The 18,973-nt window shown below is 51.6% G+C and overlaps 1 protein-coding gene across 1 annotated transcript in view; it reads left to right on the top strand.

Moving 5' to 3' along the window:
- Positions 1–18,506, top strand: part of ATP7B (ATPase copper transporting beta) — a 49,478-nt gene extending 30,972 nt beyond the window's left edge. Inside the window, 12 exon segments of the mRNA XM_027557321.1 lie at positions 1,082–1,209; positions 1,311–1,465; positions 1,685–1,819; positions 5,448–5,642; positions 7,482–7,664; positions 9,565–9,733; positions 11,354–11,497; positions 12,243–12,385; positions 13,752–13,955; positions 14,051–14,168; positions 15,474–15,576; positions 16,324–18,506. Of these exon segments, the coding sequence (XP_027413122.1) occupies positions 1,082–1,209; positions 1,311–1,465; positions 1,685–1,819; positions 5,448–5,642; positions 7,482–7,664; positions 9,565–9,733; positions 11,354–11,497; positions 12,243–12,385; positions 13,752–13,955; positions 14,051–14,168; positions 15,474–15,576; positions 16,324–16,597 (1,951 nt within the window). The 3' untranslated portion in view covers positions 16,598–18,506.
- The last annotated feature ends 467 nt before the right edge of the window (positions 18,507–18,973 follow it).

Genomic DNA, 18,973 nt, shown 5'->3' with positions numbered 1-18,973 from the left:
CTGTTCCCCTCCTTCTGCAGCTGCTTTCTCATAGGCATCTCCGTCTCATTAAACGCCTTCTCATCCACCCAGCTGCTCAACCTGAAACTAAGAGCTCATGCTTGCTTTTCTTAGGCGTCCAGCGCATCCGCACGTCCTTCTAACACCTTGTGCCCGCAAAGCTCCTGGGTCTCTCTCCCCCCCACCTTCAGCCCAGGCATCTTTCACTTGAGAGGCTGCCACAGCCTGACTCCTCTCTCAGCTTCTGTTGTTGCCCCTACAGCCCGTTCTCATGCAGCAGCCAGAGACGTGACTTGAAAATGTGAATCAGTGTCACTTTCCCACTAAAAACCTTACATCCAAAGCCCACACTTTGCTCTGCAAGACCCAACGTGGTCCGGGTTCTGTCTGTTTCACTTAAACCCATCTAGTGCTGCCTACAGCCTTCCTGTTTCTCCAAGGCCCCTTCCATCCCTCCGTAGGGCTTTGTGTTAGCTGTTCTTTTTCTCCTAAATTTTGTTTTCTTTACCAGGCCTTAGTTGCTGCACACAGGATCTAAAGTTGCAGCATGTGAACTCTTAGTTGCAGTATGTGGGATCTAGTTCCCTGACCGGGGATCGAACCCAGCCCCCCTGCATTGGGAGGGTGGAGTCTTAGCCACCAGGGAAGTCCCTCCCCCTTGACTTTTCTTTCCTTGTAAGTTGGGTCCTCTTGTCATCCAGCTGGAATGTCATCTTCAGATGAGGCCTGTCCCCTTCCCTCCTCCTCCTCCACCACAGAAAACAGCCCTGCAGTCAGCTCACTGTCAGCATAGCACTTGTTGAAGTCTTGCAACTATCTTGCTGGTCTGTTTGCTCCACAGAATTGACTTCATAAGGGTTGGGACTTGGCTGTCCTTCTCACAGCTGTCTCCCCAGCTCTAGGACAGTGCCTGGCACTCAGCAGCTGCACAGTATTGACTCAGTCTGGACACAGTAGATAAAGTGATGACCACTGCTTGGAGTAAAGCTGGCGGAGTGTCAAGAACCCAACCTGGGTGACATGCCAGGGGGGCAGGCTTCCCGCGCGACCCCGAGTGTAACCTGAGCGGGTTCTGTTGCAGGGAGGAGCAGGTGCCCATGGAGCTGGTGCAACGAGGTGACATCATCAAGGTGGTCCCCGGGGGCAAGTTTCCCGTGGACGGGAAAGTCCTAGAAGGCAACACCATGGCCGACGAGTCCCTCATCACAGGTGCGGACTTGGTCCCTTTGGGTGGGTGTCAGTGCCCTGCCTGGGCCCTGGGGACACTGATCGGGCTCCTCATGTAACGTTGGTCTCCTCCCCACCTCTAGGAGAGGCCATGCCTGTCACCAAGAAGCCCGGAAGCATGGTAATTGCCGGGTCCATGAACGCCCATGGCTCTGTGCTCGTCACTGCCACCCACGTGGGCAATGATACGACCTTGGCCCAGATTGTGAAGCTAGTGGAAGAGGCCCAGATGTCCAAGGTACTGAAGGAATTTTAAAAGCAGTATAACTTCAGCTCCCTGCTTTTAGAAATTATTCCAAGAGTCCCGTAGAATCAGACAGATTTTATTGAGTTAGAGAGATTGACTAATAACTATAGTTAATGAGGGAGCTAGGAATCCCAGCCCTTGTCCACCCATGGCCGGTATATTTCTTCAGAAATTGTAACTTCCCACGATCTTGGTGTTTTATTTCCCTAGGCACCCATTCAGCAACTGGCTGACCGGTTTAGTGGATATTTTGTCCCATTTATCATCATCATTTCAACTGTGACGTTGGTGGTATGGATTGGTATCGGTTTTACCGATTTTGGTGTTGTTCAGAAATACTTTCCTGTAAGTTGAATGCTGTGGGTAGTGTGGTTGTTGTGTTTTAAATAATCAATTGCCATTAATACTGTTTTTTCATGTCTTAGATTCATTGGGCTTTAATTCTCCATTACAACTTACTTGTTTGCTTCACTTATTGGCAGCGCAGCCTCAGCCAGGGTGGGACAATCAATCAATCACTCGACTCCTGCAGGTTTTTTTTATTCACTAAAGGCACCTTTTACCTTCTGATAATTTCAAACACTGTTGGCTCTCGGTTGTAATGCTTAAAGCGTTTGCATTTTTGCACTGCTGGCCATTTTTGAGGTTATGAAGCACTCATCGTAGAAGATAGGTCACATCAGTCACGATTTCAATTATTGTTTTTGTTGTTCAGTCACTCAATTGTGTCTGACTCTTTGCAACCCCATGGACTACGGCACGCCAGGCTTCCCTGTCCTTTACTGTCTCCTTGAGTTTTCGTGCAGTTTCAATAGCATGATAATATTCTTTAACCATCGGAGAAGGCAATGGCACCCCACTCCACTAATCTTGCCTGGAAAATCCCATGGATCGAGGAGCCTGGAAGGCTGCAGTCCATGGGGCTGCACAGAGTCGGACACGACTGAAGTGACTTAGCAGCAGCATTCTTTAACCATTTTTCAGAAAAATATCTTTTTGGCTGGCTGTGTCCATATAAATCTAACCTTGCAGCTTCCCGAGTAATGCTAATAGCTTTTTGATAATTATTAGGCCTTATATATGAAACAATGGAATATATGTTTTTGACTTTAAAAAGTGGAAGAAGAATACTGTCTTCGGAAATACAATTTTATCAAATTTCAAACAATTACTAAAAGTTTCTGCTTCAAGGACTTCCCTGGCGGTTCAGTGGTTAAGACTCAGCGCTTCCACTGCAGGGGGCATGGGTTCGCCCCCTGGTCAGGGAACTGAGGTCTCGTATGCTGCATGGCGCTGCCAAAAAAAAAAAAAAAAAAACTTTTTCTGCTTTGGAAATGACTATTTACATGTGTGATTCCCAACTAGGGGTGATTTTGGTTGACAGTGTCTGAAGATGTTTTTGGTTGTCATGACTAAGGTAGGGGGGCTACTGGCATTTAATAAATAGAGGCCAGGAATGCAGCTGAACAGCCAACAGTGCACAGGACAGGCCCCCACAATGAAGAATTATTTGGCCCCAGATGTCAGTAGTGCTGAGTTTGAGAAATCTTGATAGACAGAAAAAGCTGATGGCCCACTGGGAGTAGCATTTGATAACTGCCCAGTGAGTGAAACAACACTTTCCCTTATTTTTTAAAATATCTCAGACTTAGCCCAGTCTAATATATATTTTGCCTTACAGCCATAAAATAAGAAACTGTAAATACAGAATGAATATTAAAAAAAAAAACATTTTTATCTATAGAGGCATATCATATATTCTTGGGTGCACATCATTCACTTAGCTGTTATATCATCCCTCACATTTCCTTGCTTAAAATGAAAGATGTCCAAGTTAGATACTTTCTGACATCTAAGAAGATTTCTGTGCTTATAAGAGAAGCCTGTGACTATATTCCTAGAACTTCTTACCAGTGGTTATTATGGTACGTGACCGCCAGAAATTCTGGCTTTTGTGGGAAAGCATCTCGTTGGCACATGGCTGTGGGAAACTCAGTCCTGAACAAGTTGGAATGGGTGGCTTCCTGCTGATCCCTGCCTTTCTGTCTTACTTTTGCTTCTTTTGTTTTTGTCTGCGATATCAGGGAGGATGCTGGCACCGGAGGTACTATATGTTCCTTTAAGACATTGTTGTTACTCTGCTCTGTGAACATCGTTTGTAGGGACAGCGGTCACGTTCCCTTCCAGAAGTGCACCCCACCTCCCTCAGAATGTGAGGTGTGATTTTGACAAGAATCCCTGGCTTTAAAAAAGCACCCATCTTTACCTCTAAAGCATCACACAATGGGTTAAACACCATGCCCTTCTACCTAAATCAAACTGTTTCTGTGGAAATTGAATGACCCTTACTAATGTATCTTATTTTAGAATCCCGCCTTTCAAAGACTAGATCGAAGCTGAAGAGATGGTGGTCTGTATCCTCCATTTAGAAAACACACGTTTCACTGTAATTAAGTGACTCCAGCATCTCTCAGGTGTTCACCAGAGCCACTAGCTGTTTTGAAAGATAAACTGAGATCACTCAAGATGTTAGATTGCAGATAATCATACCAATGTGTGTCGCCAGGTAACTGGGAAGGAGACCTGTATTTTTTTGGGGGGGGCGGTTTGGGATTTATAAAGGAAACAGTGGTGAAAAATAGAAGAAAATAAAGATGGCTCCAAACCCCTATACTTTGGTGAACATCTTTGCAGGATTGTTGAAGGGCTGTGTAGAGATATGGGCAGATAATTTTGCACTAATTAACACATGCCATTTTGTGCTTGTTTTTTTGTCAGCAATGTTACCGATATCTTTCCATGTGAATAAGTATATGTGTACATCATCATTTTAACATCCACATAATATTCCATTATGCATGCCGTACGTACAATTTAACCAATCCCCTATTGATTGTTCCCAGTTTCTTGCCTTTATGAAAAAACACTATGAGAAATACCCTCGTATCTGTTCCCATGTGTCTATTACCTTAGAGTCAATTCCCTGGAAATTTATAATGTTTTAAAGCTTTATAATAATAATGATAATATAATAGTTATGATTTCTCAGAAGCTTCTCTTTCTATGACAGGTGTGGCCTTATGTACATTTATATTTGTATGTATTTATATGTGGTGGTGGTTTAGTCGCTAAGTCGTTTCCGACTCTTGTGGCCCCATGGGCTGTGTATTATCTCATTTAATCCTTACAAAAACCTGGGAGATGGGCATTATCATCTCCGTTTTGAGGAAGCCTAGACACACCGTCAGGGCCGTGACATGGACCTACATGGTCCAATTCCAGAGTCTGTGTTCTTCCCCCGTTGGGGATTTTTGTGTAATTCTCTTCTCTCATAATGCCTTTCCCTGAAGATCAGGTTGGGAAGGTGGGATGTGGAGCAGTAACGTGAACCATGCAATAGCATGCGTCCTGAGCCCAGCACCATCCAGCCATCTCGGAGCCCCTGACTGCACTGGGATGTTCTTTTTTATTTTTTTATTTTATTTTTTTTTTCTAATTTTATTTTATTTTTAAACTTTACATAATTGTATTAGTTTTGCCAAATATCAAAATGAATCTGCCACAGGTATGCATGTGTTCCCCATCCTGAACCCTCCTCCCTCCTCCCTCCCCATACCATCCCTCTGGGTCGTCCCAGTGCACTAGCCCCAAGCATCCAGTATCGTGCATCGAACCTGGACTGGCAACTCGTTTCTTACATGATATTTTACATGTTTCAATGCCATTCTCCCAAATCTTCCCACCCTCTTTTTTATTTTTTTAATGAATTTTTATTGGAAGATAGTTGATTTACAATGTTGTGCTAGGTTCTACTGTACAGCAAAGTGAATCAGTTACACATACATATATCCACTCTTTTTTAGATACTGTTCCCATAGAGGTCATCACAGAGTGAGACGTTCTTTTGTGATCAGAGTTCTGTGTGATGTCTCATCTGACTCCCACCCTGCCTCCATCTCTTCCCTCTCGTCAGGTCCCCAGCAAGGGTATCTCCCAGGCAGAGGTGGTCCTGCGGTTCGCGTTCCAGACGTCCATCACGGTGCTCTGCATCGCCTGCCCCTGCTCGCTGGGCCTGGCCACACCCACGGCCGTCATGGTGGGCACCGGGGTGGCCGCCCAGAACGGCATCCTCATCAAGGGAGGCAAGCCCCTGGAGATGGCCCACAAGGTCGGTTCCCCCGTGCTCCCTTTGAGGTCTCGGGTGGGGTGATTTTGTAGCTGTACAACTGCGCTTTTTTTTTTTTTTTAATTAGTCCTAGTGAAGACAGTACTTGTTTAAATTTCATATTCAAATTTGAGTTTGAAAATGAGAAAAACCTGAAAGAGGGCTCGTTAAGCCCTGCTGACTAAGTAAAACAGAAGCCACGACTCACTGGGGATGACGTAGGAACCGCAGCAGTTCACACTTAAAGCACTGAATGCTGTATAAATAATCTCTGTGACAGCACGGAGGCGGGGGCTGGTTGTGTCCATTTTACAGGTGAGGGAAGTGCAGCGGGGGCCCGGGGGCCTTGCCAGGGGGCCTGAAGCTCAGACATGCAGAGCCAGGCTCACGGCCAGGTGGTCGGGCTCCGGGGAGGGTCCCGGGACCTTGGGGTGGAGAAGCGGGCGGCAGTATCTATGAGGAAGCTCCCTTCAGCCAGCAACCCCAGCCTTCTGTCCTCCCTTTATTTCTTCGCTATCTATTGAGTGTTTACTGTGTGTGGGTCCCGGGCTGAGCCCCAGCTCTGAGGGACTTTACAGTCTAGTGAGACAGACAGCCCTGGGGCAGGTGAACTGCAGGTGCCGTGTAGAGTGTGAGCTGCGTGAGGACAGTGTGAGAGGCCCGAGTGTAGACGTGTGAGTGTTGGATGGGACGGGGCTGACACAGGTGGACAGGGAAGGTCTGGGACCTGCCGTTGACGGCGCTGGAAGGGTGTCTGGCCATGGGACCAGCACAAGGAAGGGACTCGGGAGGTCGCGGTGCCCGGTCCCAGACTCCATAGGATGGGAGACCATGGCTGTTTCCCCATCATTGTGTCCCCAGTGTCTTGCCCAGAGCCTGACACGTGGAGATCACCCCACAGATATTTTCTGAATAAATAAACGAGGACAGTCATGGAGTGAGAGACTGACAGGAGATGAAGGGAGGAAGGAGGTGGAGAGAGGGGCCTTGAAGAGCCTTGCAAGTTTATTTAGTCCTGCAACAGGATCCACAGTTTTAACCAAAAAACGGGGTGAAGCGAGGTCAAGCACCTGCACGATCGCAGGCTGGGAAGATCCTCCTGGCGGCCTAGTGGGGGCTGGAATAAAAGCCGGCCAGAATGGTTGAGGGAAGACCCGTTAATGGTGTTGAAGTCAGAAACAAGAAGGGGAGTCTGTTGTTTGCTAAATGAGGGACAACCGAGCCTACAGGATGCAGTCTGAGCACAGCAAGGGCCGACCTTGTCCAGGGTCCGAGGACTGGGGGACTCGGGCCATCTAAGCACAGTAGCCGAGTGTGGCCAAGCCCAGACCCATAGAGACCAGTGCAAGGCTGCTGCTGACCGAGGGGGATGGGCCCTCAGGCTGGCTCTGTGGTTACTTGTAATTATGGCCAGGGAACACGCCCTTCCTTTCTTGAACGTGGAGCTGGAGGCTTTTGCACTGACGCAGGCCAGAGAAAACTGTGCTTGGCCTGGCAGACAGGGTGGACAGGGAAAAGGGCAGGCCCCCAGGGTTGCCCTCCTGACATGACACCAGGAGAGGTCTGCACAATGTTACTGTCTGGGGTGGGTACCATACCGCTTCCCGTTAATCAGAGTGAAAGCTCCTGTGGAGTTTTTTGAGAACTGGGCAGAGAGGGAGCTAAGTTTTTGCAGCAGGAGAGGTTAACCCTTGGGATGGGCATAGAGGATTCTGTTACATGGGGCGTGAAGGAGTGTTGTTACCTGCTTGGGGTGGGTCGGAAGAAGTTCTGCCTTGAGCTTGTGAGGGCTCTGAGAGCCCCATTTGTGTTTGGTCACTGAAATGGGGTTGTTTCTGGCAGATAAAGACCGTGATGTTCGACAAAACCGGCACCATTACCCACGGGGTCCCCAAAGTCTCACGGGTCCTCCTGCTCGTGGACGTGGCCACGCTGCCCCTGCGGAAGGTGCTCGCTGTGGTGGGGACTGCAGAGGCCAGCAGCGAGCACCCCCTGGGCGTGGCAGTCACCAGATACTGTAAAGAGGTAGGTGGACTGGGCGTAGCTGGGCCCTCGCTCCCCCCGGCTCCCCGCTCCCACCAGCTGCCCCGAAAGACTCGCAGCTCCTTCCTCCACACACGCCTTTCTTCCTCGCTGCCCTTGGCCCCCCAAGCCAGCTGCTTCTGGCAGGGGGCCTTGGCATGTGTGCTTAAAGAGATTGGCTCAGATGGTAAAGAATCTGCCTGCCATCCAAGAGACGCAGGTTCAATCCTTGGGAAGATCCTCTGAAGAAGGGAGTGGCAACCCACTGCACTAGTCTTGCCTGGAGAATCCCATGGACAGAGGAACCTGGTGGGCTACAGTCCATGGGGTCGCAGAGTCAGTGACTGAGCAGGGACGAACAAACGAAACTGAAACCGAAACCAAAGCCAAGCTCAACACAGCACAAACTGAAGTGGCCAAGGAACGGAGAAGCGGGAACTAAGTTCTCAGATCAACTTTCCACCCACCTGGCGAGAGTTACTTAATTTTAAAGAGTAAAGACAAGAGGAGGAGTGAGGCTAGTGATGGGAAGGTACACGAAGCTCACAGCGGCAGGTCCCCTGTCATGTTTCCAGATGATCACAAAGCAGTTCAGTGTGCAGGGTCATTCATTAGGCATTCCCTGAGCATCTGAGCTCAGGTCAGTAAGAATTAATTAATAAGATGCAAACTCTGCCTGCTGGGAGCTGAGGGTCAAGTGAGGAAGACAGATAAAAGGATTCAGTCCTTTATGAGCATTTCGTGCAAAGGGATACAAAAATGGATGGGGTGTTGGGGCGAGGGCAGGAGAAGTCCACTCCACAGGGGACGCCTGGGATGGAGGTGAAGCAGCAGAAGTGACCAGAGGCCTGTGGGTTTTTGGCACAGTCAGTGGCGAGCCATCACCCTGATCTCTCCAGACGAAAGGGCCAGGTGAGCGTTCTCTGTTTTCAATCTGAACATGGAGGCCCCAGGGATGTGCTGGAATATAGCCCTGAACAACGTGTAAACTGTCTGGACAGTACAATCACCAGTAAATGTCGAAGGGTGACATGATGCCTTGAAGAAAAGCTGACAACTCTTGCTGGACAGGGAGTCTCCCAGAACTCTCGTGCTGCATCCTTTGTGTGGGGCTCGGCTACTTCCCCTCTCAACCTCCTGATGTTTCAGGAAAGATTCAGCTCGCCCCAGGCATCCCTTCTGTTCTGTTAGCCGAATAAGCCCAGGTCCTTTCTCCTGCCACATTGCCCCTTCCCCCCAGGGTCTGTACATGGGCAGTTACCTCAGAAGAGTTAGTTACCACTTACCTATTCTGTGGTTTTTATGAAATTATTTTCAGCACAAAAATAAAATCTTCCCCCACTTTGGCACCTTCAGCCCTGCCACCCCCAGCCTTTAATTGAAAGTGTTTGATGTGCACGGCCTTTCTCCTTTCTGGACCACATCTTGTCCAGGATGCCCAGGCATCCAGACTCTAGGAGAGAATTTGTTGTTCAGTCACTCAGTTGTGTCTAACTCTTTGCAGCCCCATGGACTGCAGCATGCTAGGCTCCCCTGTCCACCACCAACTCCTGGAGCTTGCTCAAAGTCATGTCCATTGGGTCAGTGATGCCATCCAACCATCTTATCCTCTGTCATCCCCTTCTTATCCTGCCTTCAGTCTTCCCAGCATCAGGCTTTCTTCCAGTGAGTCGGCTCTTCACATCAGGTGGCCAGAGTGAAGGCTGTTTTAAGCATCTGTGTCAGATGAGAGAAAAAGAGCTGCTGGCTCGAGTCTCTCTCTCTGCCTTACCGGGAAGTTCTCCCACCATCCCTCCCTTAATTTCCAGCAGCTGCTGTTCTCCCCGCTGCCCTCATCCCACCCCTGTCCTGACTCCCTCTCAACTCACCCCTGTTCTCTGCTTCCTCTCCCCGCGCCCCCCAGGAACTTGGCACGGAGACCCTGGGGTGCTGCACGGACTTTCAGGCAGTGCCCGGCTGTGGAATCAGCTGCAAAGTCAGCAGCGTGGAGAGCATCCTCGCCCAAGGCGAGCGCCTGCAAGGCCCACTGACCACTCACCTGAACAGAGTCGGCAGCAACCCCACAGAAACAGGTATCCTTGGCTTCCGTCTCCACTGCTCCGTCTGCCGGGGGCTGGGTCCAACCACAGAGGGCGCCACGCCAGGCTCACCCCGAGGTTCCTGCCCGCGAGAGGGTTGGCTAGGGGCTGGTGTGCCGCCCGTCTGCCTCCCAGGGCAGCCTGCAGCTTCTCTCGTGTCCTCTGATGTGGCTTGATGCTAATGGCAGACAAAAGTGGCGTATGACTTAAAATTCACGGAGTTTGCTTTTTGTTGTTGTTCAGTCGCTCAGTCGTGTCCAACTCTGCGACCCCATGGACCACAGCATGCCAGCTTCCCTGTCCTTCACCATCTCCCTGAGCTTGCTCAAACTCATGTCCATTGAGTCAGTGATGCCATCCAACCATCTCATCCTCTGTCGTCCCCTTCTCCTCCTGCCTTCAATCTTTCCCAGCATCAGGGTCTTGTCCAAGGAGTTGGAGTTTGCTTACCTGCCCCCTAATCTCGAGTCTCCTCTTTCTTATCCCAGGCCAGTCTTGCTTCTCATCAGCTACAGGGTAGACCGATGGGAGTCCTTTTGTTCTTGCTAACCAGGAAACTTCCACATGGTTGGCTCTGATGGGATGTGATGTATTTACAAAGCTAGCAGCAGTCAGGGACAGAGGGTGGAAATGGTCTGCCTAAGGAAGAGCGGATGCTGGAGGGACAGCTGCTTTTTGAATAATGACCCTGGTTATTTAAAGAGTGGCTTGCTAGCCATCAACATAAGAGTGGAACCAAAGCCTCCAACCAAAAAAACCCAGGTTGAGTTTTTGCTTTTAAGTATATTAGTAGTTAAATCTTGATTTAGATTTTATTGTTACCCACCTTCTAGCCATTTAGAGCCCCTGATGACCTTTCCTCTGCCTTCCAGGGACCTGCCTGTCAGTGTCGTCTGAGTTGAGGTGACAGGTGCGGGGCTTACCTGGCCTTTTAGGAGGTGAGCCTCACAGTGTTTCACACACATGGGCTGCTGGTTGGCTGGTTCACCTTGCATCATCTGTACTGAGCCAGAGAGGAGTCTAGTCAATTCTTGCTTTTGGTGCCGAACACATAATTAACTGCTCTAATCCCTGTAGAAACAGCAGCAGACACCTCTAAAGGCCAGTAGGTACACTGTGGTATTTAATGTGTTTGTAACACCTTCACACACCTTAATTCACACCACGGTTCTGCATGCTAATTGGTTTCCCGCCTGTCCTTCAATGCTGGTGTCGAGAGGCGCTTTCCAGGTTGTGGTTTTTCCAGAACCACCAAGTGGACATTTTGCTACGAGAAGGATCCCGTGGCAATGGCACCCCACTCCAGTACTCTTGCCTGGAAAATCTATGGACAGAGGAGCCTGGTAGGCTGCAGTCCATGGGATTGCTAAGAGTCGGACATGACTGAGCAACTTCACTTTCACTTTTCTCTTTCATGCATTGGAGAAGGAAATGGCAACCCATTCCAGTGTTCTTGCCTGGAGAATCCCAGGGACGGGGGAGCCTGGCGGGCTGCCGTCTATGAGGTCGCACAGAGTCAGACACGACTGAAGCGACTTAGCATAGCATAGCATAGCATAGCATAGCACGGTGACCTTGGGCTCTGTGGGAATAACTGTACCCTCTTTCGAGCAGACGCGGCCACGCAGACCTTCTCTGTGCTGATCGGAAACCGGGAATGGATGAGGCGCAATGGCCTGACCGTTACCAGCGACGTCCGCGACGCCATGACCGACCACGAGATGAAGGGCCAGACAGCCATCCTGGTGGCCATCGATGGTACCGCCCCGCTCCCCTGCCCTCTGCTCTCGAGGGAAGCTGGAGACGTCAGGCAGAAATCGAGGCTTCCTTTAAAAAAAAAAGTTCCTCTTTGTTATTTTTAGTTCTATTTTCTCCTTCTCCCAAGTCCTTTAAACCCACCGCCCCCTCAGCTCAAGAGCTGAAATTGACTCAATTAAAAATGCCTCTTATACACAATCACTCTCGTTTCTCCATCACGCCTCAGCTCTCGCACACCTTCCTGTGTCAGTCTCTAGAGTCACTAAAAACAAAACTCTACACAAGTGTTTTCTGTAGGAAGAGACAGAAAGGAGGGATGGATTTCCTAGCTGTTTGGACATTTGTCACTTTTTAAGGAGCATTTGTTGTATATTTGTTGTATATATTGTATAGTTTTAACAGTTATTGAGTTATTATGAGTCAGGCACTCCACAAAGCAATAGATGTTCCTTACAGAAAATGTGGAAAATTCCGAGAACTTTGGAAAAAATGGAATATCCCTCATTATCCCACCCCTCAGGGAGCCTCTGTCAACTTTCTGATAGTCCTTCCAGACTTTTGTGTGCATCTGGACATGTATATAAGTTTAAAAAGCAAATTCAAAACTGTGCGTCCTGTTGTATGATCCAGCGTTTTGTTTTGGCCTGTGACATGGTGTTAGGGACACTGTTCCTGGCCGCCGAGTCTTCCTTGCTCCTCAGCTGCCCAGGCTCTGGCGCGTGCTCACCCACGGTGTCTCCGGCAGGTGTGCTGTGCGGTATGATCGCCATCGCGGACTCGGTCAAGCAGGAGGCCGCCCTGGCCGTGCACACGCTGAAGAGCATGGGCGTGGACGTGGTGCTCATCACCGGGGACAACCGCAAGACAGCCAGGGCCATCGCCACCCAGGTGCGGCCCAGGGGCTGGCGTGTCTCCCAGCTTGGAAATTACAGGCGATTTTAAGCTGGCAGAAACAGTTGGAGGAAAGGTGACTCAGTGGTAAAGAGTCAGCCTGCCAGTGCAGGAGATGCAGCTTCGAACCTTGGCTTGGGAAGGTCCCCTGGAGAAGGAAATGGCAACCCACTCCAGTATTCTTGCCTGGAGAATCCCATGGACAGAGGAGCCTGGCGAGATACAGTCCATAGAGCCATAAAAGAGTCGGTCACACGACTAAGCGACTCAGCAACAACAGCAGCAGTGCATGGAGCACTCAGCTTTGCTCTGGTGTTTTCTCTCCGTCGGGGCTTTCCTCTCCATGTGCTCTGATCTGCTCCAAGCCCACAGGGGACCACCTTGCTGCTGCCCCAAAGGCCACATCCGCTGGAGCCTGGGTGCTATCATTTCTGCACAGCCGGCTGCAGCCCCAGAGAAGCAGTTATGGTGTTCTCTACTTCCCAGACTCTGCAGTGAGGAAGAAAGACCACGGCTTTAGGGCTGCGATAAACACTCTTGCAGCCTTTATGTTAAGGGAGTGTTTTGCCGCCCAGCTCTTCTCACACCACACCAGCTGGCTCCTGGGTCCCAGCAGGTCTCCCTCTGTGCTTGGCTCTGAGTTTGCACAAGGGCAGCATGACTGCCTGCCTGCCTGGCCCGCTGTGTGGGGACAGCTCCAGTGCAGACTCCTGGCAGTTATATACCAGCCCTTCGGGAAATGTGGGTAAAGCTGTCTGCTTTTGAAAATGACTTGGTTCTTAGAGGGGAGCAGTGGCACCTGTCTTAGCCGTCCTTCTAAGAGTACCCACTTTCCCTGGTTAAAGCTTGTTCAGGCATTCAGCAAGCACTCACTAAGCTGCATTGAGAGCATGGCCCCCGGGGAGCTCACAGTTCTGTCAGGAGGGTGACCCAGAGGCGAGTGTAAACCGTGTACAGGGGGCTGCCAGCCTACCCCTCAGCCTGGCAGACAGGGACACCTTCTAGGGGAGAGGAGGCCTGAGTCAGGGGTGGTCCCCAGTCAGAATGGGGAAGGCTGGGGAAAGAGAAGAGCCCTTTGCAGGACCAAGCAGGTAGCATGGCACCACCCGCAGGTGCCAATGATGGCTGCTTTGGAGAGGTCACCGGGTCAGCATGTGGAGAGGAGCACTGGGAAGGTGGGGTGTGGGGGTGGCACTGGGATGGGAGTGGGGGGTGCTTGTTTGCTGTGTGCCCCGGAATCTGCAGGGCTTGCTGTGGGGTAGGGTGGGGTGGCTCCTGGGTTTCTGCTCCTGCTGCTGCCCCCTGGCAACACCGGATGTTATTGCGTACTTCTTTATCGAGTGCTGTTTCCCTTTCCTTCCAGGTCGGCATCAACAAAGTCTTTGCGGAGGTGCTGCCTTCTCACAAGGTGGCCAAGGTCCAGGAGCTGCAGAACCAGGGGAAGAGAGTGGCCATGGTGGGCGACGGTGTGAACGACTCCCCAGCCCTGGCACAGGCTGACGTGGGCATTGCCATTGGCACGGGCACTGACGTGGCCATCGAGGCGGCCGACGTCGTCCTCATCAGGGTGAGCTCGGCTGTGGCTCCCCGTCCCCGTTGTCCCATGGGTCATGGGTCCCCCACCCACCCCACCCACCACTCACCTGTGGTCCTCTCCCACAGAATGACCTGCTGGATGTGGTGGCCAGCATTCACCTCTCCAGGAGGACCGTCTGGAGAATACGGCTCAACCTGGTGCTGGCGCTGATCTACAACCTGATCGGGATCCCCGTCGCGGCAGGTAGGCCCTCACCACCCTGTTCCCTCGACCCCAGCTGCGGCCAGAAGCCTCTGGAAAGAGTTAATTTGCTTATGTTCTGCTTTGTAAGTATCTAAAGGTAGAGGGCATGGCAGTCAATACTCCGGTATTCTTGCTGGGAGAATCCCCATGGACAGAGGGGCCTGGCAGGCTACGGTCCGTGGAGTCGCAAAGAGTCGGACATGACTGAGCATGAAAGATGAATGAGAAACTGCAGGGAGGAACCAGGCCCCCATTCACTTCAGGCCGCTCTGAAAAGCTGGCCAAGGTGCTTGATCTTATTTACCATGGCCTTGTTTTCCAGAAAATTATTAAGACACACAGTCTGAAGAGTCATCATTCTTAACAGTTATGGGGCACCTGCTGCATGCTAGGCTCAGGGACCAATGCTTTAGAACTTTATCTTAAGAATTAATTCCGCCCAGGTTTTACCCTGACTCAGGAATAGTTATGGAAAGTGATGGATGTTTTCTGCTTCCTAACCTCTCCCTCCCCCACTGAATCTTGTGTCACCAGACAGGGAAAAGTTCCAGACCCTCCTGCAAGGAAAACATCTATGTGGGCCAAGACCTTTTTTTTCTTTTCTTTCTTTTTTTTTTAATTGGGATCTTCCCAGATCAGGGATCAAGCCCATGTCTCCTGCATTGGCTGGCAGGTTCTTTACCACTGAGCCACCAGGGAAGCCCCGAGACCTATACTGAAACATGACTTTCCCACTGCACCTGCTCCTGTCGCGCCTGAGCGGTCAGCACTGCCTCACATGGTGGATCGGCGTCTCCGCCACAGCCTGGCTCTGGTAGATGCACTTCCTGCCCCAGAGCTGGCTCAGGAGCCCATCCCCTCCCATGCTTGTGGCTCTATCTCAGGACCTGGTCTCATCACCCCTTATCAAGTGCTTTGACATCCTCGAGGAAGGACCTTCCATGTAGATGGGGACCGTGGTCATTGGCATCTTATCCCGATGCTCACACCTCCGAGGGGCCCCGGGATGGCTGTCCCAAAGGGTCCCTGAGGTGCCCTGTCCCCTGGAGCTTCCCCCAGACCAGTGATGCCACCTCTGGATGGTCCCAGGAAGGTCTGGACAGGTTGGGGACTCAGTCCCTTCAATGGTGCCCCCACCGCCCAGCTCTGAGTCAGCCTGTCTCAGCTCCACGGGCCCGTGGCCAGCACCCAGCAGGAGGCTTCTGAGCTGCCCAGAGGAGGACAGCATCAGGTGGGCAGTGAGGCTGGGCCCTCCTGGCTGTCTGCCCTGGGCCACGCCCTGAGTGTCGTCCTCCCCTCGGCCAGGTGTCTTCATACCCATTGGTGTTGTGCTGCAGCCGTGGATGGGCTCGGCGGCCATGGCGGCCTCCTCTGTGTCTGTGGTCCTCTCGTCACTGCAGCTCAAGTGGTGAGTCCCCGTGGCGGGCCTGGGCCGGGGCGGGTGTGTGGCTCGCTCCCTCACCGGAGACACCTGCCACAGGCACAGCCAGAGGCCCCAAGCGTGGCCAAGCATGTGTTTGTGTAAATGATTCCTCCACCTTGAGCCAGTGGTTTGCCGCTTAGCAGTCACCATGCATGGCTTGTTCCAATTATCCTGCTCAAGGGCTGTTTATGTAAATATTTGGTCATAGGATCCTGTTTGTTATCATTTTCTCTTTTATACAAGAGATGCTTATTTATGTTTTCATTTAACAAGAGTTAATAACAGCCTACTATGTACCAGGGGGCTTCCCAGGTGGCTCTGATGGTCAAGAACTGCCTGCCAATGCAGGAGACATAGGAGATCTGGGTATGATCCCTGGGTTGAGAAGATCCCCAGGAGTAGGGCATGGCAACCCTCTCCAGTGTTCTTGCCTGGAGAATCCCATGGACTGGGGAGCCTGGTGGGCTACAGTCCTTGGGGTCGCAGAGTCAGACACGACTGAAACAACTTGGCACGCATGCTCTATACTATGTACCAGGCATCTGGATTGAAGTTTCTAAATCAGGCAGAGCTGAGCCTTGGGAGTTCAGTGGCCTTTCCTTTAAAACCCATGAGGCTTCGATACTGCGTGTCAGTAGAAGACTCGATGAAGGGGCTTCATCGGGCTTATTAAAAGGGGGGGCGGGGTGCTGTGCGTCCAGGCTCAGGCGCTCTTGGATCCCCGCCCTGCAGCTACAGGAAGCCGGACCTGGCGCGGTACGAGGCGCAGGCGCACGGCAGCATGAAGCCTCTGAGCGCGTCCCAGGTCAGCGTGCGCGTCGGCATGGACGACCGCCGGCGTGACTCCCCGCGGGCCTCGGCCTGGGACCAGGTCAGCTACGTCAGCCAGGTGTCCCTGTCCCCCCTCAAGTCCGACAAGCTGTCCCGGCACAGTGGCGCGGCCGATGACAGGGGCGACAAGTGGTCTCTGCTCCTGAATGACCGGGACGAGGAGCAGGGCATCTGAAAGCCGCCCCCGTGGCTGAGGCTCCCAGCCAGCAGCGGCAGCAGCAGGCGGCCGAGCCCCTCCAGGCCTGGGCGAATATTCTGGATCACCCTTTCCCTGCACCCAGGGGGCTCGATTCCCCGGGTCCCACGGGCTCGGGAGAAGGCGTGCTTGCTCACGCTTGTGGGCTCATCGCACACCTTGCTGTGGCCTCAAGAAGAGGAGGGACAAGCCCTCCTCGCATCCCCTGCCTTAGCACTTGTGACACGACCAGTCTCATCGGGTCCAACATCTTCGCTGTGCACCTCCACAGAGCTCATAAAAACTTAGGGGTCTGGCTCTTTCTGACAGCACCCCCGTGCATCGCGAACCCGAGACCACCGTGTACCTCAAGCGCCCCCTTGTTTTCTGCTGGGGCCCCCTCTTCCTCCTCTGCCCTTGATGGTGGGGGTGTGACACCCCATCATCTGAGGGCAGGGCTGATATCATCACTTCCCCTCTGCTGCTCTCCAAGGGGCTCCTGTGCTCCTGCCTGAACCCCTGCCCACACGACCACCAGAGAGCCACGCTTCTCCTCGGAGACCAGAGGTCTTGGTTGCCCGCGAGCTGCTTCGCGCTAGAGTCCCGGCTTCTCACGCTCAATCCAGTGTGGTTGCTGACTGTTGCTGCCTAGCTGGGCTGAGGGTCTGAGAGCCTGAGGCTTGAGAAATTTGGCTTCCTGTGGGGTCCTGGGGAAGGCACGTGGCTCAAGATTCTGCTTGCCTGGTTTCAAGGGTTTCAGTTGCATGGCCTGTGGTGTGACAGTCGCCTCACAGGGTCTGGTATGGGGTTCAGGTCTGTGCTCCCCAGAGCTGTGCAGCCCAAGTAAGAGGACACCCCAGCCCTCCACAAGCTTCGACTCCTGCACATGGAGCTGGTGCCTTAGGAAGGGGGTGCCCACCACTCCCAAGGGAACTGTTTCTAACTTCAGTGACCTTTATGGTTGCAGGATAATCAGAGCAACAGCAATGGGCCCATGGCAGACTTCGAGCTTGGTGGTGATTGGCAGAGCCTGTGGGAGTCTGCAAATACTAGCCAAATCTTAGACTGAGTAGAGTCTGTTCTCAGTTTCAAGGGGGAAGCCCTTATCACACACACTTTAGTTAGTTATTGTCAGTTATTTTTTAGGGGGATATAAGCACTTTTTATCGCTTACCTCTAATATTCACAATGAACTAGCGAAGTAGATAGAATATTGTCCACATTTCGCAGGCGGGAAACAGGCTCAGAGAGGCTAGAAATCCCACCAAGGATCACACAGCCAGTGTGCATGCCAGAGCAGGAATCTGAATTCACATCCACGGGCCCTGAAGTCTTTTCTTTAATTTGGCTCTACTGTCAATATTTTGTTTGATAAGAAGCAACAAGGAAAAGTCCCTTGTTCCTGGAAGAACAAAGCTGCCAGGTGATGTATTCACTGAACTGGCTTGAAATGTGACTGCGAGGTCATGTCACATTGCCTTCAGATAGCTCCTTCCCATTTGCATATAATTGAGTCTGTGCAGCGTCTTATCCTTTAAAATCCGTGTGCAGGGTAGAGGTGTGGTTTTGCTTCCAGTCTTCCTTCCCCAGCCCTGTCCTGCTTATGTTCTCAGTTGTGTCCTTTCTCTGTTCCCAGCTGCTGCTCAGGGAATGTTTCCTGTTTCCCTCCAAGAAGCTAATCATCTAAAGAATCCAATTGTAATCAATTTTTCAAAAAGCTTTTAGGACCCTGAATGTTATGTGTATAGGGACATGGAGATATTTATATAATTGTACAGAAGATAACCTTTTAGATGTTCAAAAAGTGTCAGGAATGTTTTGTTGTTCGTTTTTTTGGTCAGGAAAGAAGAATTCCTATTTCAAAAACATTCCATGCTATATTTAGAATAAAATTTCATTTTTTGTATTCATCTAAAAACCTGCCTGTGCCCGGCTCTGTGTGAGAGGGAAGTGTGTATGGGCTGGTGTGGCGCCATCTTTGGGGAGAACTGAGGTGCTGGTTTTTTGGGGGCAGAGATGGGCGGGGGGTGGCCAGAGCCCCATGTTGGGCCATCCCAGCACTGTGTAAGCCCCTCCCTCAGTGCCTGCCTCTGTGGTCTGTGGGGAGAGCTCAGGAAAGCACTCCCTCAGAGTGTCAGTGCCGCAGGTTCAGACACGGACTACGTTACCCCATCAGATGCTGGTTGAGGGTGATTATCTACAAAAGGCTGTTCTCTGATGCACACATCTTCGTCAGGAGGGTGATGTTTTGGGATCCTTGGGCCTGAAGGAGTGAGGTAGGAGGAGGGGTAGAAAAGTCTGGAACAGAGCGCTCTGCTGGGAAGGCTCTGGAGAGATCCTGGGGTGGGTGGGGGTGTCCTGAGTGAGCCATACCTA

Source organism: Bos indicus x Bos taurus, chromosome 12 (assembly GCF_003369695.1).
Source record: "Bos indicus x Bos taurus breed Angus x Brahman F1 hybrid chromosome 12, Bos_hybrid_MaternalHap_v2.0, whole genome shotgun sequence".
NCBI lineage: Eukaryota > Metazoa > Chordata > Mammalia > Artiodactyla > Bovidae > Bos > Bos indicus x Bos taurus.
The sequence above is the reverse complement of the archived record's forward strand: the minus strand, read 5'-3'. Positions and strand labels throughout refer to the sequence as shown.